This window comes from Dreissena polymorpha, chromosome 2 (genome assembly GCF_020536995.1).
Source record: "Dreissena polymorpha isolate Duluth1 chromosome 2, UMN_Dpol_1.0, whole genome shotgun sequence".
Taxonomy (NCBI): domain Eukaryota; kingdom Metazoa; phylum Mollusca; class Bivalvia; order Myida; family Dreissenidae; genus Dreissena; species Dreissena polymorpha.
The window spans coordinates 28,906,387-28,929,379 of NC_068356.1; the positions used below are offsets into that span (position 1 = coordinate 28,906,387).

At 35.2% G+C, this 22,993-nt stretch overlaps 2 protein-coding genes across 3 annotated transcripts in view; one reads left to right on the forward strand and one right to left on the reverse strand.

The window, feature by feature from the left end:
* Positions 1-9,209, reverse strand: part of LOC127866429 (pro-neuregulin-1, membrane-bound isoform-like) — a 118,591-nt gene extending 109,382 nt beyond the window's left edge. The window contains exons 1-2 of one of the 2 annotated variants that reach the window (XM_052406945.1): positions 8,938-9,209; positions 5,620-5,683 (exon numbers count right to left, since the gene is read on the reverse strand). The gene's annotated coding sequence lies outside the window, so the exon portion shown is untranslated. The remainder of the gene's footprint in view (positions 1-5,619; positions 5,684-8,937) is intronic. The other variant, XM_052406946.1, reaches the window with a different exon arrangement.
* A 6,546-nt stretch (positions 9,210-15,755) lies between these two features.
* On the forward strand, positions 15,756-21,125 carry LOC127866423 (uncharacterized). The gene is made up of 2 exons (XM_052406934.1): positions 15,756-15,908; positions 19,668-21,125. The coding sequence occupies exons 1-2, from the start codon at positions 15,775-15,777 to the stop codon at positions 20,344-20,346; spliced, it is 813 nt and encodes a 270-aa protein (XP_052262894.1). The 5' UTR covers positions 15,756-15,774; the 3' UTR covers positions 20,347-21,125.
* Positions 21,126-22,993: the final 1,868 nt, after the last annotated feature.

The window sequence follows — 22,993 nt, forward strand, 5'->3', positions numbered from 1 at the left end:
AATGTTATAATCAAAATTAATCATGGCTGTCTCCAAAAGATACATCCAAAATAACAAAATCAAAGTAAACACTTTAATTGGAGCTGTTGCATTTGATGAACAATCTCCATCATATGCATCTTTTGACAATTTAAAACATGAAAATTATATAGCGTTGCAACGCGAAACGATTTAATAATTTGGAGAGTTTTGTTGTCATTAAATTTTGTGACACAATGAGCATTGCTTATATAAAAATTAAAATACTAAGATCATAGTATGAGCACGTATGGCTGAGTGGTGTAAGGGATAGACTTTTACTCCAGGATCAGAGGTTGTGACGAGCCCAGTTGAGGTTTACTTTTTTACTTTCTTTCATTTTATTCTTGTTTTTTATTAGAGCTTTTTAGATCCAATGTTTACATTTATCAATATAATGCATGTAATCAAAAACTTTAAAACATGCCAAAATCTGTGAAAAGGCCCCTTTAAGCATTCGGGTTGGATCATAAATATAATTGTTTACCTTGTTCCAATCCATGGATAAAAGTGCAAAACTCACATAGAAACCTTAATACTAATTTTGAATATGCAGACAATTATACATGTGACCAACATCAAATAAATGTCTTCATTCCCATTTAAAATCCTTTTTTTTAAATGCAACACAATTTCTGTCTGTTTTTTTCCACACATTTTACATAACCCTATGCTTATATTATGACTTTTAACCAAGCATCATATTTGGTGCATAAATCTTGGTGTCTTTATATAACGGTAATTAAATATTTAGTCAATGCACAAACAGGAAATACAACTCATAGTCACATAAACATCTACTTTTGCAAATACCATTTACAGAGGGGGTAATCACAAAGATGGCAACATCCATGCCTAGACAGTTATTTTTTGCCGTTATAAACCCTTTATTACTTTTGTTTATTCTTTCTAAATGATGCTCACTTTCCAGCCATATCACTAAAAAGGTGATTAGCGCTTATTTCGTATTTATATTCGACTTTACTCCCCGCAAATTTTCTTACTGGAGCCCTAATTAGGTCATCCCGCTAAGAAATTTTGCAGCAATTTAAGTTGAGATATAGAGCAAATATTGCTATGAAATAAACACCAATAACTTTCTTGCTGATATGGTTGGAAAGTGAGCAAAATTTGAAAAAATAATACTAGTACTGTAAAACCATTAAATTTTGTGTGGTACGAATTTTCGTGGATTTCGTTGGTCCGGTGAACCACGAATTCAAGTACCAACAATTATTTATACATTTTAATCCGAAAGCGGTCAATTCCGAATGTCATTTTCCGACATTTTTTGTTGTTGTCGGTTACCCGAGATATTGGTTTTTTGTCATAGTTACTTCACTTCAATAGGTCAATTAAAATATATCTAAGACTTGACTAATTAAAATATCTTCAACTGAAAATGTTGTTGTTATTTTCCACCCATTTGACGTCAGTTATATATGTTTGAACTAAGATGTTTATGATTACTTAATATGATAAGAACTACGATGTTAATGAATACTTAGTATGAATATCAAATAGTGTGTTTATATAAAATATTAAATATCAAATTAACAGTTTGCAGATTTATCACATATGTCAATTAGTGCCAATTGAAGTTAAAAGAGACATAACGGTTTTCACACGTGTATTTTGGGGACCTTATTACTCAATTATTACTACTAACTAGGGGACCGATTGCGCTGAGAATTGAAAATATTGTCAAAACAACATTGATGGCAATTAGTGAGCGGGGACCCACAAGTGCGCCGTTTTATCGCTCTTATCGACACTTTCATGCTTCAGTGCACATTAACCTCCACTCTTGCTGTCAACACAAATTATGCTTCGTTGTTATTCTGGTTGTTTGAATAAAAGTTTAATTATTTTGACGGTCAGTCTTCCTCGAAAATTTGAAATCCACGAAATTACGTATCAACGAATTAGTTGTTTTTTTATTTATTTGAAATCCACGAAATTACGTGTCAACGAATTAGTTGTTTTTTATTAAACCACGAAATTTCATACAGACGAATTTCTATACGTTAACAGTAGTAAAGAGTATAAACCGGCGAAAAATACCTGCCTCGGCATGGACGCCGCCATCTTGATAATCACATGATTACCCCCTCTACTTTAATGAGTATGCATGACTTTAAGTATCCACTGTGACCTTGCAGCATCAAATATGGTTGTTTCACACAACACATCATCCAGGTATAATGATTATTTGTGCCTAGTTATTTCAAAATTATGCATGACATTATAATTAAAACAAGTAAATTCGTTGAATTGATATCCCCCGCCAATATACTTTTGGACACAAAAGTTTTCTGGACTGATGGACAATGCCAACGTGCATCATCCTCTTATCCATATATATATATATATATATATATATATATATATATATATATATATATATATATATATATATATATATATATATATATATATCAGGGATCATATTTTTTTCGGTTTTGTCGGTCCTAGACCGATTGGGGTCATGAAAGACCGATTGAAAATCCCAAACAGTCGGTCCGATTCTGTTTACTATTAATAATCCCATGTCATGAAATCGATTACACAGTGTACATGCTAACACACCCTAATGACATTCTTATCTCGATTAGATGATAAACCATTCGCTGCAGTCTCTAAACCGGTCAGGGCCGGTTTATTGCACGTCCGACCAAGAATAAAAAACTTGTGAACAGCGGATTAAAGACGCATCCGAAAAGACGCGTCTGAATGCACGCGCTGTAACTAAACGAAACATGCCGATACATTTTCCACCAGCGTAATTATCCGGTAAAATAATTATGAATGAAAGTCGCGGATCTGATCGACAGAACAGCCGAAAGTTATTTTTATGGGCGGAACTTCACATAAAATAGTACACAAGAAAAATAATATACATTAAATAAATCTTTAGTAAAACCGTGTTAGAATAGAAATAATTCGTGTACTTTATACTTTGTTGTTGAATAACTCACGACCGGAAAATTAGATGCGTGGTTTCAAATGCTTCGCTTTCGTGATTATATCCCTACGCACCTAAACTATTGGACGTGGGTTATTTGACAACAAATTATTTCTTAATTATTTGGTTTGTTGTTGTCAGTAGCCAACCTACGCACAGACATTTGTTTGGTTCAGTTCATGTTTGTAAGATATTATCGAGTCGACAACAATTTAAAACATCGGTATATACTTACACAGGTTAATAATATTGACAACGATGAAAAAAGTCTGATAAAACAGCACACGAAACAACAATGAAATACCAAATGATAAAACCAGTTGAGAAAACTCGTTTCGTTTTTTTTTTAAATGCCTAAGGGAATTTTACTTGTACATGTATTATACCACCTTCATGAATGGCAAAATCATGGTATATATTTTAACATAATTTGTCATGATTTCGGATACATATTTTCGGATACTTTTCCCCATTTATATCCGGACCGATTGATGTTGCGGGAAAATATGATCCCGGAAACAAAAAGCATTTTTTCAAGATACAAAGGGCCATAACTCCGTTATTAACAGATGGTGTACAATGCCATTTGGCGTGCATCATCCTCTTATCCATATATATACAGTCTAACCTGTCTATAAAGACCACTCAAGGGATTTGGTCGTTGTGGTCTTTGTTCACGGGTGGTCTTTATTCCCAGGGTCGATTGAAACTTTGCAAAATATGCTAGTAGTATTTTAACAGGTACCTTATCTATGTATGTGCTCTTTTGTTTAAATGTTTGAATACTTATGCATGTATAATAAATAAAGGATTGAAAACACAGTTTTGATTTTATTATTTCCATTCTCTTATGTTTTTATTATTTATTTCATTAATCATATACATTTATAAATAATTATTGACATACATGTATATGTACATGTAATTCATAATGTTCTGGATTTGAGTTTTGCCTACACCAAGATCACTAGCCACTGGTCTACAACTGTGTCCTTTAACTAACAAACTAATAACCGCAACGCGTTCTTCCAACATCAAGAACTTACGCTTGGAAGCCATGATGGTTAAATTGAATTGATTACTTGTCTATAATCTATGCACGTCTTATCAAGGAGAAATGTAAGAAGGGAATGGCTATCAAAATGTTTGTATTTCAGGCATCGTTATTGATATAAAACCGTTAATTTCCTTAATGAGTTGATGAAAGCCCCATACTTGTCTTTAATATTTTCAGCAATTTGTACATTAATCGCGAGTCACTTTAATACAAAAGCAATATTTTTGCACTTTTGACAAACTGTCAAATGCATAAAAGAAGCAGGCGACTACCAATAAGCAATGCGTGTTAAATAAACAAACAACTGCTATCGTGTGCAATAAACTGTCACTTGACGATATTTCCATAGCGACCGACGAGTCCACTGGTAAGATGTGTATCACGTGATTGCACATCGTCATGGCGGCCATTTTGAAAGTTGCACAATCGTTGATTTTTATGATTGCAGTGGTCGTTGTAAGCTATCAAAATGGACTTTTGGGAATGTAAAAGGGGCGGTGTTTGGTCTTTGTTCGCAGGTGGGCTTTATTCGCAGGTTCAATATATAGCGAAATCGTTCGGGAGGAAATCGGTGTGGTCGTTATTGACTATTGGTCGCTATTAACAGGCGGTCGCTCGGGCAGGTTGGACTGTACTAATACTAAGTTTCCATGAAATCTGCCAAAGCACTTCCAAGATATGGATCCGGACACAAAAGTGCCGGATGGAAGGACAGACGGACAGAATGACGGACGGATGGACGGACAACGCCAAAACAATATCCCTCCGCCTATAGCGAGGTATAATTAATATCCATATACACCAAGTGTCCACTGGGACCTTGACCTTCAAGCAAGCAACATTATTTTTGCATGTGACAGGTCCTCTTCACTTAATGGTCATAATGTGTGACATGCACTTTGTTTTGAAAATTGAACATGCACATCAAAGTTATGGGCCGAAAACAAAGATATACTTTCATTATATACATATTAGAAATATGCAAAAACTTCAAGAGTCCACTGTGACCTTGACTTAAACGCAAGCAACACGTTTTTTGCACTAGACATGAAGTTTTCATATGATGATCATATATGCTGAGAACTCTATTATGTGAATTACGAATAAGACATCACACTTAAAATGAATATCACTTTGGTGAATCTCTCATCCGAAATTCTTCATTTTATGTTCTGGATGTATATATTTTACATTTTGCCTCTTCTTTTTGTATATTAAGCACTTTTCCATTACTTTTTTATTAACATGGATGGTATTTTTTAACTGTTCTACTTTATTTCTGTACTGTGTTCCTGCACACATAGACATAGTGTCTTTTTAGGATTCATAAAAAATCAAATTAAGTATCCAGTTTTGAAGTAAAATTATTTTATACGGGAAAGTGTCTATTTTACATATAATTTGTCACAATCAATAAATACAAAAAGTAAATCTGCAATTAAAACTGCATATAATTCAGTTTTGTAAAAAAAAATAATCAAAGATTGATGCCTTCTTCCAACTGAAGAAGTAATATTCTTCCACTAGTATTGTGTATTAGGGTTATAAAAAATTAGGTGTTTAGTGGATATAATCTTACCTAATTTGCCCAGTGGTTGGATTTAGCTGTTCTTTGTCAATAAGGCAGTATATAGAGTCTATATCTGCAATTATACCAAACAAAATATTCAAAAGATATAGATCATAGAAAAATATTTAACTTAACTGCTTAACTGCGTAAAAAATGAATGCAGCAAATATAACCTTGAAATCCTGTAAAATTAGTTTGGGATACATATATATGCCAGTCCTGATTAGCCTTGCAATATTCACACAGACTATAGCAACATGCAATAGTATGTCATTGGCTAGTAGCACAATGGTACATGTATATAATTGTGTCCCTTAAGTAGCAAATACAAACAGCCTTCAGGTTAAATAACTTTGTTGTTGACTTGCTGGTGCACTGACACCCTGGTCAAATAACCTGCCATGATCTAACAACTTTTTATAACTGGGTCAGAAAACCCATGCAAATTTATCAAAAGTTAAAGATACAATTTGACATTTTAAAAGTAAATGTGCACATACATTTTACAAAGTGTCATTATTTTTCTTATATATAAATTCTTAAATATATATTTATTGTATGTTGAATTGAATATAAAAAGATTAACTAACCTCAAGCATCACAAAGTTAAAACATAAAGGTAACTTTCATTCATATTTTTAACAATACATGGAAACAATTACAGAGTCCTGACACTACATGGTACATGTAGCTGTCAATATTAAACTATAGCCACAACAAATTGATTTCAGATTTAAAGAACCTAAAATTCTCAAAATCAAATAATTTATAAAACATTTTCTTCCTGCTCCCTCATGGTCTGTTTTGCATCATTTTTTTGTCAAAGCAGCATTATTGTTTTAGGGCCTACTATTCATTTAGTTTAATCCTGCATATTTTACCATACATGCTGTGTATTTTTCATTAAACAGTAAGTATTACATAACTGCACCATTTAATAAGCTGATTGAGTTTGACATAAATGTTCAGCAAAATGTTCAATGGTTTTATTCTGCGCATTGCACTTGCCTTTGATTATATTAATAAATGGAATAAAAAAATATAATTTGCTCATTGCTTGCTCCAATGTTTCTGATCCAAATTTGGACAGTTGTTCAATGTTTTGACCTTAAAATATACCTGAACAGCTCACAAAACTGCACAATTCAAATCTTACCTGGTATATGGAAAATTGAAGCATCAATCTCATGTATCCCAATTAATGTTGTGGCCTTATATAATCAATAGACCTGAATAGCTCCATAAAACTGCACTTATTGCTTCTTACCTGGGACATGGACAATGATAGCATCAATTTCATGCATCACAATTACTTCTTACCTGGGATAGACAGTGAGACCCAATGATAGTATCAATTTCATGCATCACAATTGATTAATCTGCTGGATCAGGACTGTTTTACTTCAAATTAATTTCATTATGTACCTGGGGCCTTTATATGAATGCTTGGAATAATTTATACCACTTTTTTTGCTTGATAAGAAAATACTGAAGACATTTGGTCTTTTTATGAAGTTATGAAGTTATAAAGTTGCAAAACTATTTTAGATTAAATTGGAATTAGTTACTTTCTGTCATAGATATATCATTAAATCATCCATAAATAAAGTTTGGTTTTTTAAATAAACAAATATTTGTAGGGGTCCACTCGTGTTTCAAGATGGCCTTTGGCTACACCATAATTAAGTAGCAAAGTAGAGGTACATGTAATTACCTTTTGAAAGGCAGATAAAAAAAGTGGATTGCTCTCATACACCAACAACCAAAAGTGTCTTGTTCTGTGAAAATTGGGCAAAATGCATGTGCGTAAAGTGTCGTCCCAGATTAGCCTTTGCAGTCCGCACAAGCTAATCAGGGACGACCCTTTACGCTTTCATGGTATTTTTAGTATCAAGGAAGTCCCTCCTTACCGAAAATCAAGTTAAGGCAAAAAGTGTCGTCCCTGATTAGCCTGTGCGTACTGCACAGGCTAATCTGGGATGACACTTTACACACATGCATTAAGCCCAGTTTTCTCAGAACAAGACACATAATAGTGTTTTATACTAAAGGCGATTGGAATTCCACAGAAGTACATACACTGTTACATTGATTTTGTGACCTCAATAATTTATTGAAAATATATACCTCTGTATTAAACAATACAATTATGTGTCATTCTTCCATTCAATAGTCAATACCTCAGTGATAATGATCCAATCAAGGTTTATGAGCTCAACAAGCTCCTCAGACTGTAGATTGTTGTGTATTATGTATGGGAATGGCTCTGGGAAAATAGGGTTTAACCCATTTATGCCTAGTTGACTCTGCCATATTTCTAAATTGGATCAATTTATTTCCAAAATTAGGGATGTCTTAAGTATACTTATTTCTATATTTAGAATACTTCTTACAGAAATTCCTTTAAGCAAACAGGCTAGACCCTGACAAGATGCCGCATGATGCCTGTTTGCCAAGGCCTTTTTTTTAGATGCTAGGCATAAATGGGTTAATGTATGTGCGTCCCAGTTTAGCAGTCTGCACAGGCTTATCAGAGACAACAATTTCCTCCTACACTGGATTTTCGCTTACAAGAGCAAGAGACTAATCTTTTAAACAAAAAAAAACATTGCTGCCGAAAATGTTGTCCTTGATAAGCTTCTGGGACATAATTTATACTAATGCATTAAACCCTGTTTTCCCAGAGCAAAGGCTTGTATTTGGCAGCTTGTTAACTTCTTTAATGAATTTAAGTGATTCCTGCCAACACATCATGTAAGAATTTATTTTTTCACCATGCCTTAAGATGAAAAACAAGCCAACAGTGTGTATGTGAAAACTGTATCAAAACGTATTTATCTTTTGGTTCTATGCTATATAGAATGCTTCAATCCGCACATTTCAAACATATTCCCTGTGGGGTACATACTATTATTAACATGTACACCGGACACTTAGTCTCATTTATAAGACGCGCAAAGAATTTAGAGATACTTTTTATATGGGCTAAATTCTCCAAATATTACCAATATAAAAAGTAGCTTAATATTTGAGAGCGTCAACAAGTTGGACTAACCCGACACTACGAATATTGAAAGGATATGCTTTTATTAGTCCAAAGAATTTAGCCCATATAAAAAGTATCTCTAATTTCTGTGCCGTCTTATGAGACTAATGCTTTTATCAGTTTAATTGTACATATTCTATCGGGACTCAAGTTTGTACAAGTTAAACCATGTGTCGAAAACAACAAACATCATTAGTATTGTGAATAATGCAATTGTTAAGCATGTGTATTTACGTGAAGATTTCATAACAAACAAACATTATCAATATCGGCACACCCACCTGTCAACAAACGAAATCGAAACAGTTAACTCCACGTGTTTTGCACGAGAAAACTATATTGCGGGAATCGTGCACTTTAACCTTGTAGTAGAAAATCATAAATTCCATTCACAAAACACTAAAACACTCTCACAAAACTGTATTATATATAACTGCTTAATAAAATAACATACTGTACACAACACGTTTATTTTGGATCCACTCACGTAGGTTTATCAGGTCACAGGTATACTACACCGCATTCGTGTCGTCTACACTTACTTGCTGCATCTATAATTCGTGCTGTCAGTGGTTAACTCCCTTGAATTATTATCAAGGGAGCTACCATAACAAAACAAAAATAAACTAAGCTACAGTATTCTCCCTTTGCTAATTTCTTCGTCGCCGTTTATTTCTTGACACGGTAGTTATTATGCTTGAAGATAATCTTATCAAGTGATTGAAAATACAACTTGTTAATTATTTAATGTCAATCCAACAAACGTGTATACTATCTGAATTAAAATTTTAACAATATATATATAATAAATATAGTATTACATACATGCAAAACTACAGACAAAGGTTAGTTGTTGAGGTATAAAATGAAACTCGTTATTTTTCATAAAGATAGAGCACTAATTAGATAATTCTAATTTCCTAAAAACGTTTTAAAGTAATAACCTGGGATTCCATAAGCGCGCGCATATTGTTTATATATATTTTCGTTCGCTTAATTTTCTTCTCTTATGAGAATCGTACATTTGATATTTAAAAGCCATTCACTAATTTCAAAAACCTATATAGATATTCTACGTCTTTGCTAATTTGTCTGCTTCTAACATGAAATAAATAAAGATCTATTAATAAACAGTTATGGATAGATCATTGGGCCAAACGAGCATCGGGTTTTGTATGTAATATACTTATATTGGCTGCGCCAAAAGCTGCATTTTCTCAATATGTTTACATGTGATGCGATAAATAGTGCTTTTTATACCCACCGTAATTATTTCGGAGATTTGAAAAAACAACAACATTTGTTTATGTATAGGTCCCTGATTTTTTAAGCAAAACATAAAATGTCATGTTTTGATATGCATATAGGGCGTCAGGAACCGTTGACCCTAATCTAGCGAGCCTTATGCGATTATCATTAAGAAGGATAGACTCTAATCTTAACTAATCCATTGCTTTTTGTTGATTATACGTTTACTTTAAATCAGGCCCGTACCCAGGCCATGGGCCCAGGGGCCCGGGCCCCCCAGCTGGCTGTCGAACTATGATTTTTTATATAATAATCGGCCCACTGCAATTTTTTCTCTCGTGCAAGGGCCCAAAGTACACTTTCCTCAAAACAAAAGAGCAGCTATGTTTTATTGTCCCTGATAAACAAGGGGATTAATGCTCGCCAATCGAGATAAGCCTGTAGGCAATGTTTTCTTAATGCCTTGTACACACATCCCCGATCAGTCCCCCATTGTGATAATGAATGCTTCATCTATCGATGGTTGATGTAACATGTATTTTACTACGTGCAGCGAATGGAAGCAACTGCTATAGGAGTTCGTAGACTATGGTCTGATAATTGCCGACGCAAGTTTTTTTCCTTCTTTGATAAGGCCCTAGACGTATTTTTCCCTTCTAAAAGTTTAATTGTTTTTTTTAAACCTTTTATTGGGAATATTTAGGTCCCAATATATACTTTTTGTATTGAGAATAGGGCGCTGAATTTGAACTGGAATAAAAACACTGACAAAGATATTAAAACTGAGTATTTATAATTTTTGAAAGGAAATCACTGAAAAAGACTACGATGAGATAGTTAACATGTTTGTTTAAAAGAAAAACAGATTCATAAATTTGCCGAGCAACAGATAAGAATTTGGCAGAATTAAATAATAATTGAGTACAGAGAATTGAGTAATATCAACCTGTTAAAGGCTCATTGGTGAATAAATGAAAATTGAAACAACAAATCGATCTCATTATGTAAGTTAACCTGATCCAGTGTAGAAAAATATTGTATAATTAAATTATCTCTTTCATTGAATTTGTTTGAAAACAGTAAAATATGTTAAATTGATTATTTAAGACTTTCATTATTTCCCCCCAAAATAAGGCGTTTCACGCAATTTTTTTCCTAAAAAATGGCAAGGTCTTTCCGAAAAAATCAGATTTAAAAAAACCTGTGACGTTATTGATTTGTGAAAAAAATGGTGGAAGCAATACGAGAGTTGATGTGGATAATCGTCAGTTTAAACCTTTAAGTTTCGGAAATCTAAAGCTTTTAATATTGTTGTGAATTCACAACAATGTTTAAAGCTTAAGACTTCCGAAATGTGCTGATTTGCTTGTTATATTCCATTAATTCATATCACAAAATACGTTTTGTATAAGCATTAAAATTCACCTTGCAAAGTGCCAAATTTAAAAAAGTATATACATAGGGAGGGGGGACCCCTCCCAAACCCTCCCCGGTTGGGCCCCCCCAGTAAAAAAATCCTGGGTACGGCCTTAACTTGTCCAATGTCAATGTGATATATAGATATGGTTGTAAACCGGGCTTTATGCACCTGCCTAAAGTATCGTTAGCATTATTAGCCTTTGCAGTCCGTACATACTAATCAGCGGCGACACTATCCGCCTAGACTGGATTTTCGATTTTCGTTTGAGAAGAGACTCTCTAAACGAAAGCTGCAATAAAAGCGGAAAATATCGTCCCTGATTAGCCTAGTTGGACTGCACAGGCTCATCTGGGAAGATACTTTACGCACGTGCAATAAGCCCTGTTTTCCAAGAGCGCGGCTCACGTATAATTAGAAACAATTACAACCGTCGTCTCAATTGCGTTTATTGAACGATAAGCTGCAGTGACACGGTCTGTATTGTTCGTACATATAATCATATTTTAATAGTTTTGTAATACGTTTATTCACGCGAACTTATTCGCATTTGTCTTGATATATCTGGATCCATGGGATCTCATACGAGCAGATATATATCCCTAACTTTCAAACTTTTAATCGTATAATGGGGTACGAAAACCCGTGGATTTAAATAAATCAGAGTAAATGTGTCTCTAATCGAATTGCGTCATCAGTAACCATAATCGATTTTTAATACCTGGTACACATCGATCTATGCGATTTGTAAGCCTTATTTTCATTGGGTTGTTCTTTATTATTATATTGAAGTAATTTTGCATTATTGAATATACCAGTAGACGTAGATACGTCTCTGAATATACTAGTAATTGAGTATCCCGCTATTTGATTGAAAAGGAGGCTTTTACGTTTTAAAGACAAGTGCGATAAGTCAATCTGTTCTAATAAACTGTTTTGTGTGGTATGTTTTTCATGTTTGATAGGGGCTTATTTCAACATTTTAATTGTAGGGCCGCTGTCGATATTTGTACTTTAATTGTTTTAAAAAGGCGGTTTTAACTGATTTGAAACACACAAAAGCGTTAAGTTATATACGAGCATTTTTAATATCACATAATTCACGGATGCAAATAATACATGGCATTTGCGGCTGTCAAGGCGCATAGACGATGCTCTGGGAGCGCATACATCAGTGGGTTTGATGGAGGAGGCGGCGTATGCAGCATAGACATAAAAAGCGACAATGTGATGTGACTGGACCCAACAAACTTATTGTTTTGACTCAAGATTGGTCCAATTTAAATGTGAACATCTGCCTGGTATTGGGTTTAACATCATTTCGAGATAATTTGACCAGTTAACGTATCGATATTTGCATAATGCCGTTATTTCGCTTGCGTTTGATATGCACAATCGGCTTCTACTGCGACAATCGAAAGGTTGTTAAATCAATCAAAACACGCAATTTGAGCCTGTCGTCCGCAGGAACCCGAAGTGTTCACGGAAGCGCATTCAGAAAAATCTGGGACCACTCGGTATCGGATCGCTTATCGTCCACATCCTTCTGGTACTATCGTTGCATGATAGGAAACAAAATATCATCGGCATCAACATTTTAAAAGATTTAAAATTTGAACACCACAACTAATTCGGAACGAATTCGGGATTTTCGGTATACAATCGGCAACTCTTCGGAACGTGGAACCCATCGCTTTTGTCTATGCATCTTCGGAACTCATTTCTCAAGGTGCCTCAGTGTTAAATCAACTCGAAGCGGATGCTGAATAATCCGCAGTGGTCACAGAGAACTCATCGAAGATGACGAGTGCAAAAGTTATGTCGCAATTATACTAAATAAGTAATTTCGATTCTCAACAGAAGGAACGCCGAACAAGCCGATAAAATTTCCAAGTCTGTTCACAGATAGTTCACTTTGAGACACAATCGGAATGATGGTGACAATTTTCAAGACCAAAGACAGTTGTAATCCTAAAGAAAGCACATAAAACGCATGTTATACAAGACCTGGACATTCGAGTTCCGATTAATAACGATTCTTACCTGCAACCCGCGTCATGCTTAAATGGGTCCTATACCGTTTACGGCCAGTGTATCGCAAGGCCAGCAATCGTGCAGTCTGGCAAAGGGCCGAGCTGTCCGCTATAAAATCTCGCAAATATTCGCCATCGTGCCATCCTCGCCGCATGTAACATACGATCCATTCTACATGAGCATCACGCGGCCCATATGACATTATTATAGGAGTTTTCACCAGTATGTCCCACTATAGTGTGGTCATGGAAGTCAGCCATGGCGATGTTAACCTTAGACATTCAGTGCAAATGTCTTATACCTAAATTGCCCAAATTCAGATTCTCAGATGGGCAGCATGTCGTTTTTTACAACGGCAACTCATCAGCTTCAATATATTCAGCAAGTGTCTGCAACCATTCCGCTCAACCATTCCGCTCAATCTGTACTCATATGAAATACATTTCTCGAACCGTCGGCACAACTCATCATCCCTGTCGGCTCATTCAATGTTGTCAGCTGTATATACCGCTACCTATTTTATGCGACTTTGCATGCGTATACATGCCGACCATGCTTCATGGGCAAGCTCCACCCTTTTCATCCTGAAAGATCCCCAAACAGTTTAAATATGTATCGGGGTCAGGTGAGCAAATCATTTTGCTGCAGTGGTCGGCAGTCTATAGCAAACAAATGACGCCATATGGAAAAGAGATGCTTACTTGTAACTTACAAAGTAAATTGACTTCTCTAAGCCAGCACACTACATACTAGTAGTTTCATTTAAAAATAGGGGTTGAACAAGTCAACAATTGGAAAATGTATTGGTTTGGGGGGGGGGGGGTAGAGGCGGTCACCGTTTCTGTCCCCGTTTATGAATAGTTTCTAGTGCAATATTTAAATACTTCCTTGCATGATTAAAATGTCGTTCAAATAAACGAGAACCTTAACACCTTTGATGCCGATCAATACTTCATAATAATTTAACAGAGCACTGTATAAGGTATATCAAGTTTTCAATAAGCGAGTTTAAACAAATTCGATAGTAAACAACATTTCAGTTATAATCTCTTTACCCATTTAACTCACTAAGTGTCAATGCCGTTATTGAACACTTCATTCACTGCGACACATTCATAAAAGCGACTACTTCTAAAAATTATTTTACTTACTTGTCTTGGATATCGTAGCTGATTTACTTATAATACAGTGAGTTTGTTTCCTTTGTTTATTTTGAATATTAACAGCAAAATATACATTGTTGTCTAACTTTATTACTGACACGCAATTACTTATGAGTATTTAAACTGTATTACCGGTAGTCAGCAATTAAACCGGTTAAAAATCAACAAATAACATACAACTGCACAATATATATATACTCGCAATAATTAAACAAAAATATCTTTAAGCAGATATCCGACCTTAAGATTAATATTTCAAATAAAGCTGAACAATTTACATTTGTAAATTATGAAACTGAAAATAAAGGTTGAACATTGACGTTTGTCAATAATGTATTTGGAAACAAAAGTTTAATTGCTGTTTTTGTATCTTCCTCTGTAAGTCGCTTATTCACCGAATGAAATGTTTGCTATGTACTGTTTTGTATATTGATAAACACGATTTTTTAAAATATGTTTGTACAACTTGTAAATCAGTTCACAGTACATATCACATTGCCTTTGCTCTTTTATACCCTTATATGTGTAGGTATTTACAGAAAATAAGTCATATGCTGCATCCCTATAATTATCTGTAAGGCCATTATAGGAGTAGAATTGTATTGATTCGGGTTTACTGACGGTAAATATCTCCAACATTTTACTGGCTTTTGATAAAAGCCAAGAAATGTAAAAATGTGGTTTAGAGATCTACGCCGTACAAAAATATATGTTATAATATTGTATACATGTATACAAATAAGTGACTACAGCCTACGCACACAGAATGAAAGATGATCTTTCATTGAGCAGCACAATTCCAATTACATTGCAGACCACTTTCTTTTAAGTGCCAATATTAAATAATAGACACAAACTGCTAAAATATTACACAGTCCTTTATGTTATCGATGGGTTTTTTTATATTGAGAAATAAATACTGAATTACATACACATTTAAAGATACATAAGAAATACACGATATATATTAATTATACATTCGAATGAAGCGATTACATCATATGAGTAACATCTACAAATCTCACATGTTGAGAAGCAAATACTGTAAACAATATTATAAATGCAAAAAATGCTCTAAAATAAATGAATTTAAAACAAGTGATCCAGATCAAAGTGTCCATAGCATATTAGCAATTATGTACATATATCTTATATACCCAGTTGGTCTGTAGTTTAATGCTGTTTGATGAAGGGCGTTTTATTTCTTATCTTGCGATCTTACTTCATTTAGGTGCTGGCTTCGAATATCAGACGAGATGTTTAAGTTCAATCCTAGCGGGGTTACGACCGACAAGTACACCCCTGGATACCCCCAGGTCGGCCATCAAAACCCCAGGGGCTTCAACAGGAGAGATAGCAGACACAGTACACGATCAAATGTATCCATCAGGTAAAGATGACAATATTGTGTCAACGTGGCTACTCCTCCATAAAGGTTGTCACGAAAAATAAACCTAGGGATTTGCATACCTAGAGACACCTTTCAACGATTCACAGACACAATCTTTAACTGGTATATTCTAAATTCAGAGGCTATCAAACACTCATTCCGAGGAATAAATGTCAATAAAGCAGCAGTTTTTTAAGTTAAAGCTGTAATTGAACAGGATTTAAAAAAAAGTGTGAACCTATGTATTTTAGCTTTACTGAATACAAACCCTTATTATGATATTCTCGTGCCGGTTTCTTGGATTGAACGAGCATGTGGTGTTCATGATGCGATCTTGAGGATGCACTTTTGAAGAAATGATCGAACATAGGAAATCCTCATCGCAAAACGGACAACATACTCTTTACTTTACAATTGCGATCCCTTGAATAATTAGTCAAGATCGACTACTTATTGACTGATAAAGGATATCCCACACAAGCCATATTTTGACAACAAATTGCTGTCTTTTGACCTTTCACTTCAACGAATTTATGACCTTGGCCTTGAGGAAAGATCTGTTGATCTTGTATTCCACACAGCGTCGTATGAATCTTAACATGTGTTCCAAGTTATTTCTCCGTCGACATTTAAGTGCAGTAGTTTTGACTTAATTGAACCTCATTATGTGACGATTAATGTAGCTAGTGTGGGTGTCGAACGTGACACACAATATCATATAGGTGATCATTAAGGTTTGTGCCGAATTAGTTAAACAGATTCAATGCAGGGTCAAGTTCTAGAGTGGGAAGCAATATTTAAAAATAAAGTGCTTTATTTTGACCTTTCGCCTTAAGATTTTACATTGACCTGTAATGCAGTCAAGTTTCTCATGTGCGTGACACGTCGTCTCAAAAGGTAAGCATGTGTTCCAAGTCGTTTTGAAATATCTCTCAATGCGTGGGTCAATTGCATTCCGACAAAATTTTACGGAACAGACTCGGAGGTAACAATTTTTAGTCCTGACATTAAATCTTCTTTGTTTTTTGCTTTTAATTTCAAAGAACAGTTGTGTTGATTCTCCTACGTTTTTTTTTAAAGTTTTACCAATTGGTGAATTTCATTCTACTTCTATAAAATCTATTCCAGCTTATGATTAAAATCTATATACATGTATAACATGTTTTGAAATTTAATACACGAGAATGTGGGCGAAATGCTGTTTTGTTAAAATAACTTTCTTTGGAGTTTGCTAAATGAGACCATTATTATTTTTAAAAGATATGTTCAGAAGAATGATTGTTTAATATTTTCCCTTTCAGACTTAAATGCTCAGACATCGACATTACGAATTAAATTCCATTCAAGGGTTAAAGGCTCTTTCTATTTTTGGTTTTAGTATCACATCCTGCAACAACACATAAGTTGAATCTCAATAATCGTTGGAAGGTACGCATAACGAAATCAGCATAATATGAAATCTCAACACCTATTGTTAGATACGCATAATGATATCAACATAAAATGGAATCTCAATAACTCTTGATAGATACGCATAATGCTTTCAACTTTATATGGAATCTCAAAAACTCTTGGTAGCTACGCATAATGATATCAACATAAGATTGAATCTCAAGAACTTTTTGTAGATACGCACAATGATATCAGAATAAGATGGAATCTCAAGAACTGTTGGTAGATACGCATGGTGATATGAACTTAAGATGGAATCTCAAGAACTCTTGGTAGATAAGGCCAAAAAATAGGTCCGTTTCTGGTCTTCTTGGGAAAAAAGTCGGTAGATAGGGATTTTTTTTCGGGTACTAAAATTGAAGGCTACTAAAGCTTATAATAAGAAATACATGTATATTTATGCTTTGTTTGCTTGGTAATACATCTTATAAGAACGAACATGAACGAATGTTTTTTGGCGACACCAACAAAAAATTGAGGGTCGGCGCAGATTCGGGAGACACGGTCGGGCGACCGGAAACGGACCCATTTTTTTGGCCTGATCATAATGATATTATCATAAGATGGAATTACAATAACTCTTGATAGATACGCAAAATGATATCAACGTCAGATGGAATCTCAAGAACTCCTGTTAGATACGCATAATGATATCAACATAAGATGGAATCACAATAATTCTTGGTAAATACGCATAATGCTATCAACATAATATGGAATTTAGAGAACCATTGGAAGATAGGCATAATCATATCAAAATGAGATTGAATCTCAAGAACTCTTATTAGATACGCATACTGATATCAACATGGGATTGAATCTCAAGATTTCTTGGTAGATACGCACGATGATATCAGCTTAAAATGGAATCTCAAGAACTTTTTGTAGCAATGCATAACGATACATGAGAAAGTAAAAGGATAAATACACATTGGAGAACTAAATAATATTACTGTAGTATAAAACGGCCATTGAAATGGATAGTTGTGCAGTTATGATTGAGTGAAACAGTTATTTAAAATGAAATCTTAAAACTTAAGTTTGTTGATTTCATTCAGAGACGTAGATAACTACGTCTCTGTTTCATTAAAACTTGTTCTTTGATGTTCGTGTTAAGAAACAAACAATAAATTAAATACAAGGTAGTTTTATTCAATTAGTGTTAATACCATGCATGAAGTAATTTTTGAAAGTGTCTATTTAACAAAGATTACTATTTACCTGAACGAAGTGCTATTATATTATTGACCTCTCTTTACCCGTATAGAATTTTAATTTCTATAATTAGGAAGAAATCTCGTTCTCGAAGTTATATTTGTCTGTTTAATTGTCTTTTATTTCTGTGTCAATGAGTCTTTTATCGTCACTTAAAACGTTTAGTGGCCATAGCAAGTAATATAATACCTATAATTTGAAGTGGTAATTTACAATCATTTAATGGAAACACCATATTCAAATTACCCGTTTAATCTAGAACTTACTTATGCATGACAATATGCCGCTACGAAATATTTATTTGAGGTTTTGAGAATAACAAACAATAAATTGGTAAATCCAATTGATAGCTACCCATGAATTACTTATCTATGAAATGATTGTAAACAAGTATTGTTTAACATGATATGGTCAATTAATTTGTAACTGGTTTTCAAAATACAAACATCAGGAATGCAATAAAATAATAGTTTTGATTTTAAAACCAGCGTTCGATGCCCTTGAACAGTTATCTGTGTCCTGGAACAATGATCTACGTTCTTGAGCAGTGATATCAACTCTATAAGATATTGGAATTAGGGAGAACTCTGTGAAAAGCATTCTCTTTGAGGGTATTTTGTTTTAAACGCGGTATTTGATCGGTTTGAGAATGGTTTACTGAATACAAAAATCCCTACCTCAACACTTCAACAGGATGTCCGGCTAGCACATCGATTGTAACAAGCTCATTAAGGTGACTAGCGTTCGCTTTCTATCGGTCTCAATTTGTTAGGTGGGTCGTCACCGTTTCGGACAAATATCAAAGTCGCACCACCTACAGCACAATTAGATAAGAAGATGACATTACAGTGAAAATTAAATGGCTGTATATTGTTGCGATAATTCTTAGTAAGGCTCATTGGGTCATTGTCGACCTAAAATTGCTTGATGTCACCCTGGGGTGACTAGAAGCCGATTCATGTCACCCTGGTGTGACTTCAAGCCGATTCTAGTCACCCGGTTGCGTAAGTCTGTACTAAGTTTATGAAGAAAAAAATATAGTGGTGTAAACATTTTTCCTAAACCAATGATTTATCGTTGTAAATATTTTAGGTCCTTCAAGTCGACGAGCAGTAACAAGAGTAATCTACCGCGTCTCGTCGAAGAACACCGAATGAAGACGGACACTGAAGAGTGGCAAAAAGAACAAGAGTATGAAATACGCCGGAAAAAAAGAAAAGAGATGCGCAAGAAAAGGAATGCCAAGGCCAAACTTCGCACCATTCGCAGATTCTATTCGGTCGCGATCATATCAATGCTGTTTGGCACAGTGGTTTTGATCGGTGCTACATTAGACGCAGTTGGTGAAGGTACGTTTCTTTGGACTTACAGACAATACTTTAAAATCATCGGGCCGATAATAATTGTATTTGGCGTGGTCGTTCTTCTTACCGTTGTGGGTTTGGAGACGAGAACATTAAAAGAAATGAATATCAAAGGCGAACTTATTATCGATAAGTTTGTTCATCCAGACTTTTTGTTAGAGAGGCTCGTGAGTCGTCACGACTCAAACATAACATCTGCATCGGCCGCGAATATGAGATTCGAACTTTCTTCAATTGACGACATCGACTGGTCCTGTTCTAGTTTAGAAGAATCGCAGAATTTCACTTCCGATTTTAATCGTTCAATCAATGACAATAAGGCAAGTTATGTAAACACTAAGCAGCAGTATCAAGAGTTTGAAACAGACTTCCGTGAAACTGACAGCAGCAGTCAAGCGCCCGAGTGACTGAACGCGCTCTTCAAGCACCCGGATGTTGTTGTCATTGACTTCGCCGATAGAGGCAGCAATTTTGACAAAAAACGGTCGCATTTAATGACCAACTGTTGTAGTGAGTCATAATAATCATAATAACATATCTTTAACAGTATGACTAGCCCCACGTTGTTTAATCAACCGGGATTACTGAACAGACAAAGAGTGTCCGCAGTGTAGCAGCATCGATTTGTATGGACAAAAACAGGTTGCCTACCTTTTTGTAATGTTAGAATCCTCAATGACATACATAGTTTAAACATGGTTGTAAATATGATAACGTATATATTCAGTGTATACCGGTATATCTAAATGCATATCGGTACTAATAATGGTAATAATAAGGAAAGATTTTTAGTTGTTCGCTTGCGGATAACTAAGGTTAATGGTATGCGTTGCAAGTCGGTATGCTCTTAACTACACTAAGAACGATAACCACCGCATCTGCCTGTTTATACTCTACCACAGGTACACTGCAGACAGTGAGTGTGTGTGTATGTAATCAATAGTGTTAAACAGCTTGTGCGACGAAATTGGCCAGTTTGTCATTAAAATCTGTACATATTATCTGCTTTATGGGAAAACGGGACTTAAGTCATGTCAAATAAGTGGTGTCCCAGATTAGCCTGTACACACTGATTAGCCTGTGCAATGCGCACAAGTAATCAAGGAAGACACATTTTGACTTTATGGTGTTTTTCGTTTTAAGAGAGTCTCTGGTACTGGAATGGCAATTAATGCATATGCGTTAAGCCCTGTTTTCCCAAAATGAAGCTTTAATTATCTTTTTTATTAATGATTTGAAAAATAAAGATAAAAGTGATAATAACTTCAAAGTAGCCTCGCTGACAAGGCAAATAAACAAATTCACTTTTAAATCAAATAAACAACCATTGAGTTCTAAAATTTTACCTTGTGGCATTTTTTGGTAAACATCTAAAATGGACCTTTTCACAGTTTGTTATTAAATGCTCAATATTGATAAATGTAAACATCGGATCTTAAAAGCTCCATTAAAAACAAGAATAAAATTAAAGAAACAAAACACAAAACAGGTTACCCTCAACTGGGCTCGAACCACTGACCCCTGGAATAAAAGTCTATCGTTTAGAACACTCGGCCATCCGTGCTTATACAATGAGAGATGTATTTTATACTTTATATAAGCAATCATCTTCGTATGAAAAAAATATAACGACAACAATAGAACTCACCAAATTATTAAATCGTTTAATTTTGTCAATTTACAAAACGTGAAAAGGTCCATTTAATGTCTTCAGACTTGAAAATTGAATGAGTTCAATACACTGTCAGATATTACATCATGAATAACTTACAGGTTAAGTGCTTGCCTGTTAGCCCGTGGCCAGTAGATTTAAGCCCAGGCAACTCAATTTCAATAGTTGGTTACAGTTGGGCTAAACAGCAGGGCAACTAGCTTTTTCAAAGCTTGAACAACTCAATCCAATTATACATAGAATGCACATTGGCGACTGTGGATCAATTAGGCCTAGGAAATGATTCAATTCCGGTTCTCAACAAGACATGATGCATTAAAATGTCGGCAAAATATTTGCTCATTAATTTAAAGAAAAAAGATAAAGTATTACATACACATAAGTGACATAACATAACATAACATGTACATGATTCTGGGCTTGTTATTCTTTAGCAACGCAACCAAAATTCTCAAGATGGTTGCCAATTGCGAAAAAAGAGACATGTGTAGAATACAGATACTAGTGCACAAACCACTGACTCATCAGCTGGAAACTGCCCCATCAAAAAGTGTTTCTATCCTTTAATCCCAGGACACTCTCCGTGCAGAGGATCCGCAGTGTTGGCCAAACACTACGGGTCAGTGGTTTAGCGTCCAGCTCTTCTCCTATCTCATCATCCTCAGCCAGTTGGATTCTCTTATTGCAGCTTGTCCAAGACTGCTTATAGCCCTCTTTCTGTCACATCCCTTGATCCCAACGTTGCTGAGCATTCTCCATACAGATTGGGCTGGGAATCCTCTGCACCCTATTTCCACGGGGAACAGTCAGGCACTTCAACCACGGCTTCTACACTGTTCTTGTAGCTCAGTGTACTTTCCCGTCTACCGCTCATAGGCCTCATCACACCTAGTCTCCCAGGGTACAGTGAGTTCTATCATCACCAGTTTCTTGTCCTTTGTAGACCATATGGTCTCTGCGTGGTGGGGACTATGTCTGGAAATACCAGCTGTTTTCCTAGGTCGACCTTCATCTCCCATCGCTCTTATTCATCATGGATAGCTGTTGCTGCGGTTATTGCCTTCTTGGCAGTTTGTCCTTCCTTGACGAATTTGATTGTTGGTGATGCCTTCTTGTTGGTTGGTCTTGTCTTCCTTCTCTCCCGCTCTAGTATGTCTGTTAGCTCCTCGAAGACCGTGCCGTGCCTCCATCTGTAGCGACCTTGTGTTAGCGCTGTCTGGCAAGATGAGAGGGTATTTTGCATGGTTCCTGGTTTGTCGCACAGCTGACACTTTGGGTCTACAACTAATCCCCATCTGTGTTGATTGACTGGAAATGGCAGCAGATCACATACAGATCTCAGTAGGAATATGAGTCGTAGTGGTTCGTAGTGCCATATGTCT

Excerpts from the sequence above, each read along its gene's own strand:
- LOC127866423 (XM_052406934.1), top strand. The coding sequence starts at position 15,775 with ATGTTTAAGTTCAATCCTAGCGGGGTTACGACCGACAAGTACACCCCT. Across the intron at positions 15,909-19,667 it reads CGATCAAATGTATCCATCAG|GTCCTTCAAGTCGACGAGCA; the intron begins GTAAAGATGACA and ends TAAATATTTTAG.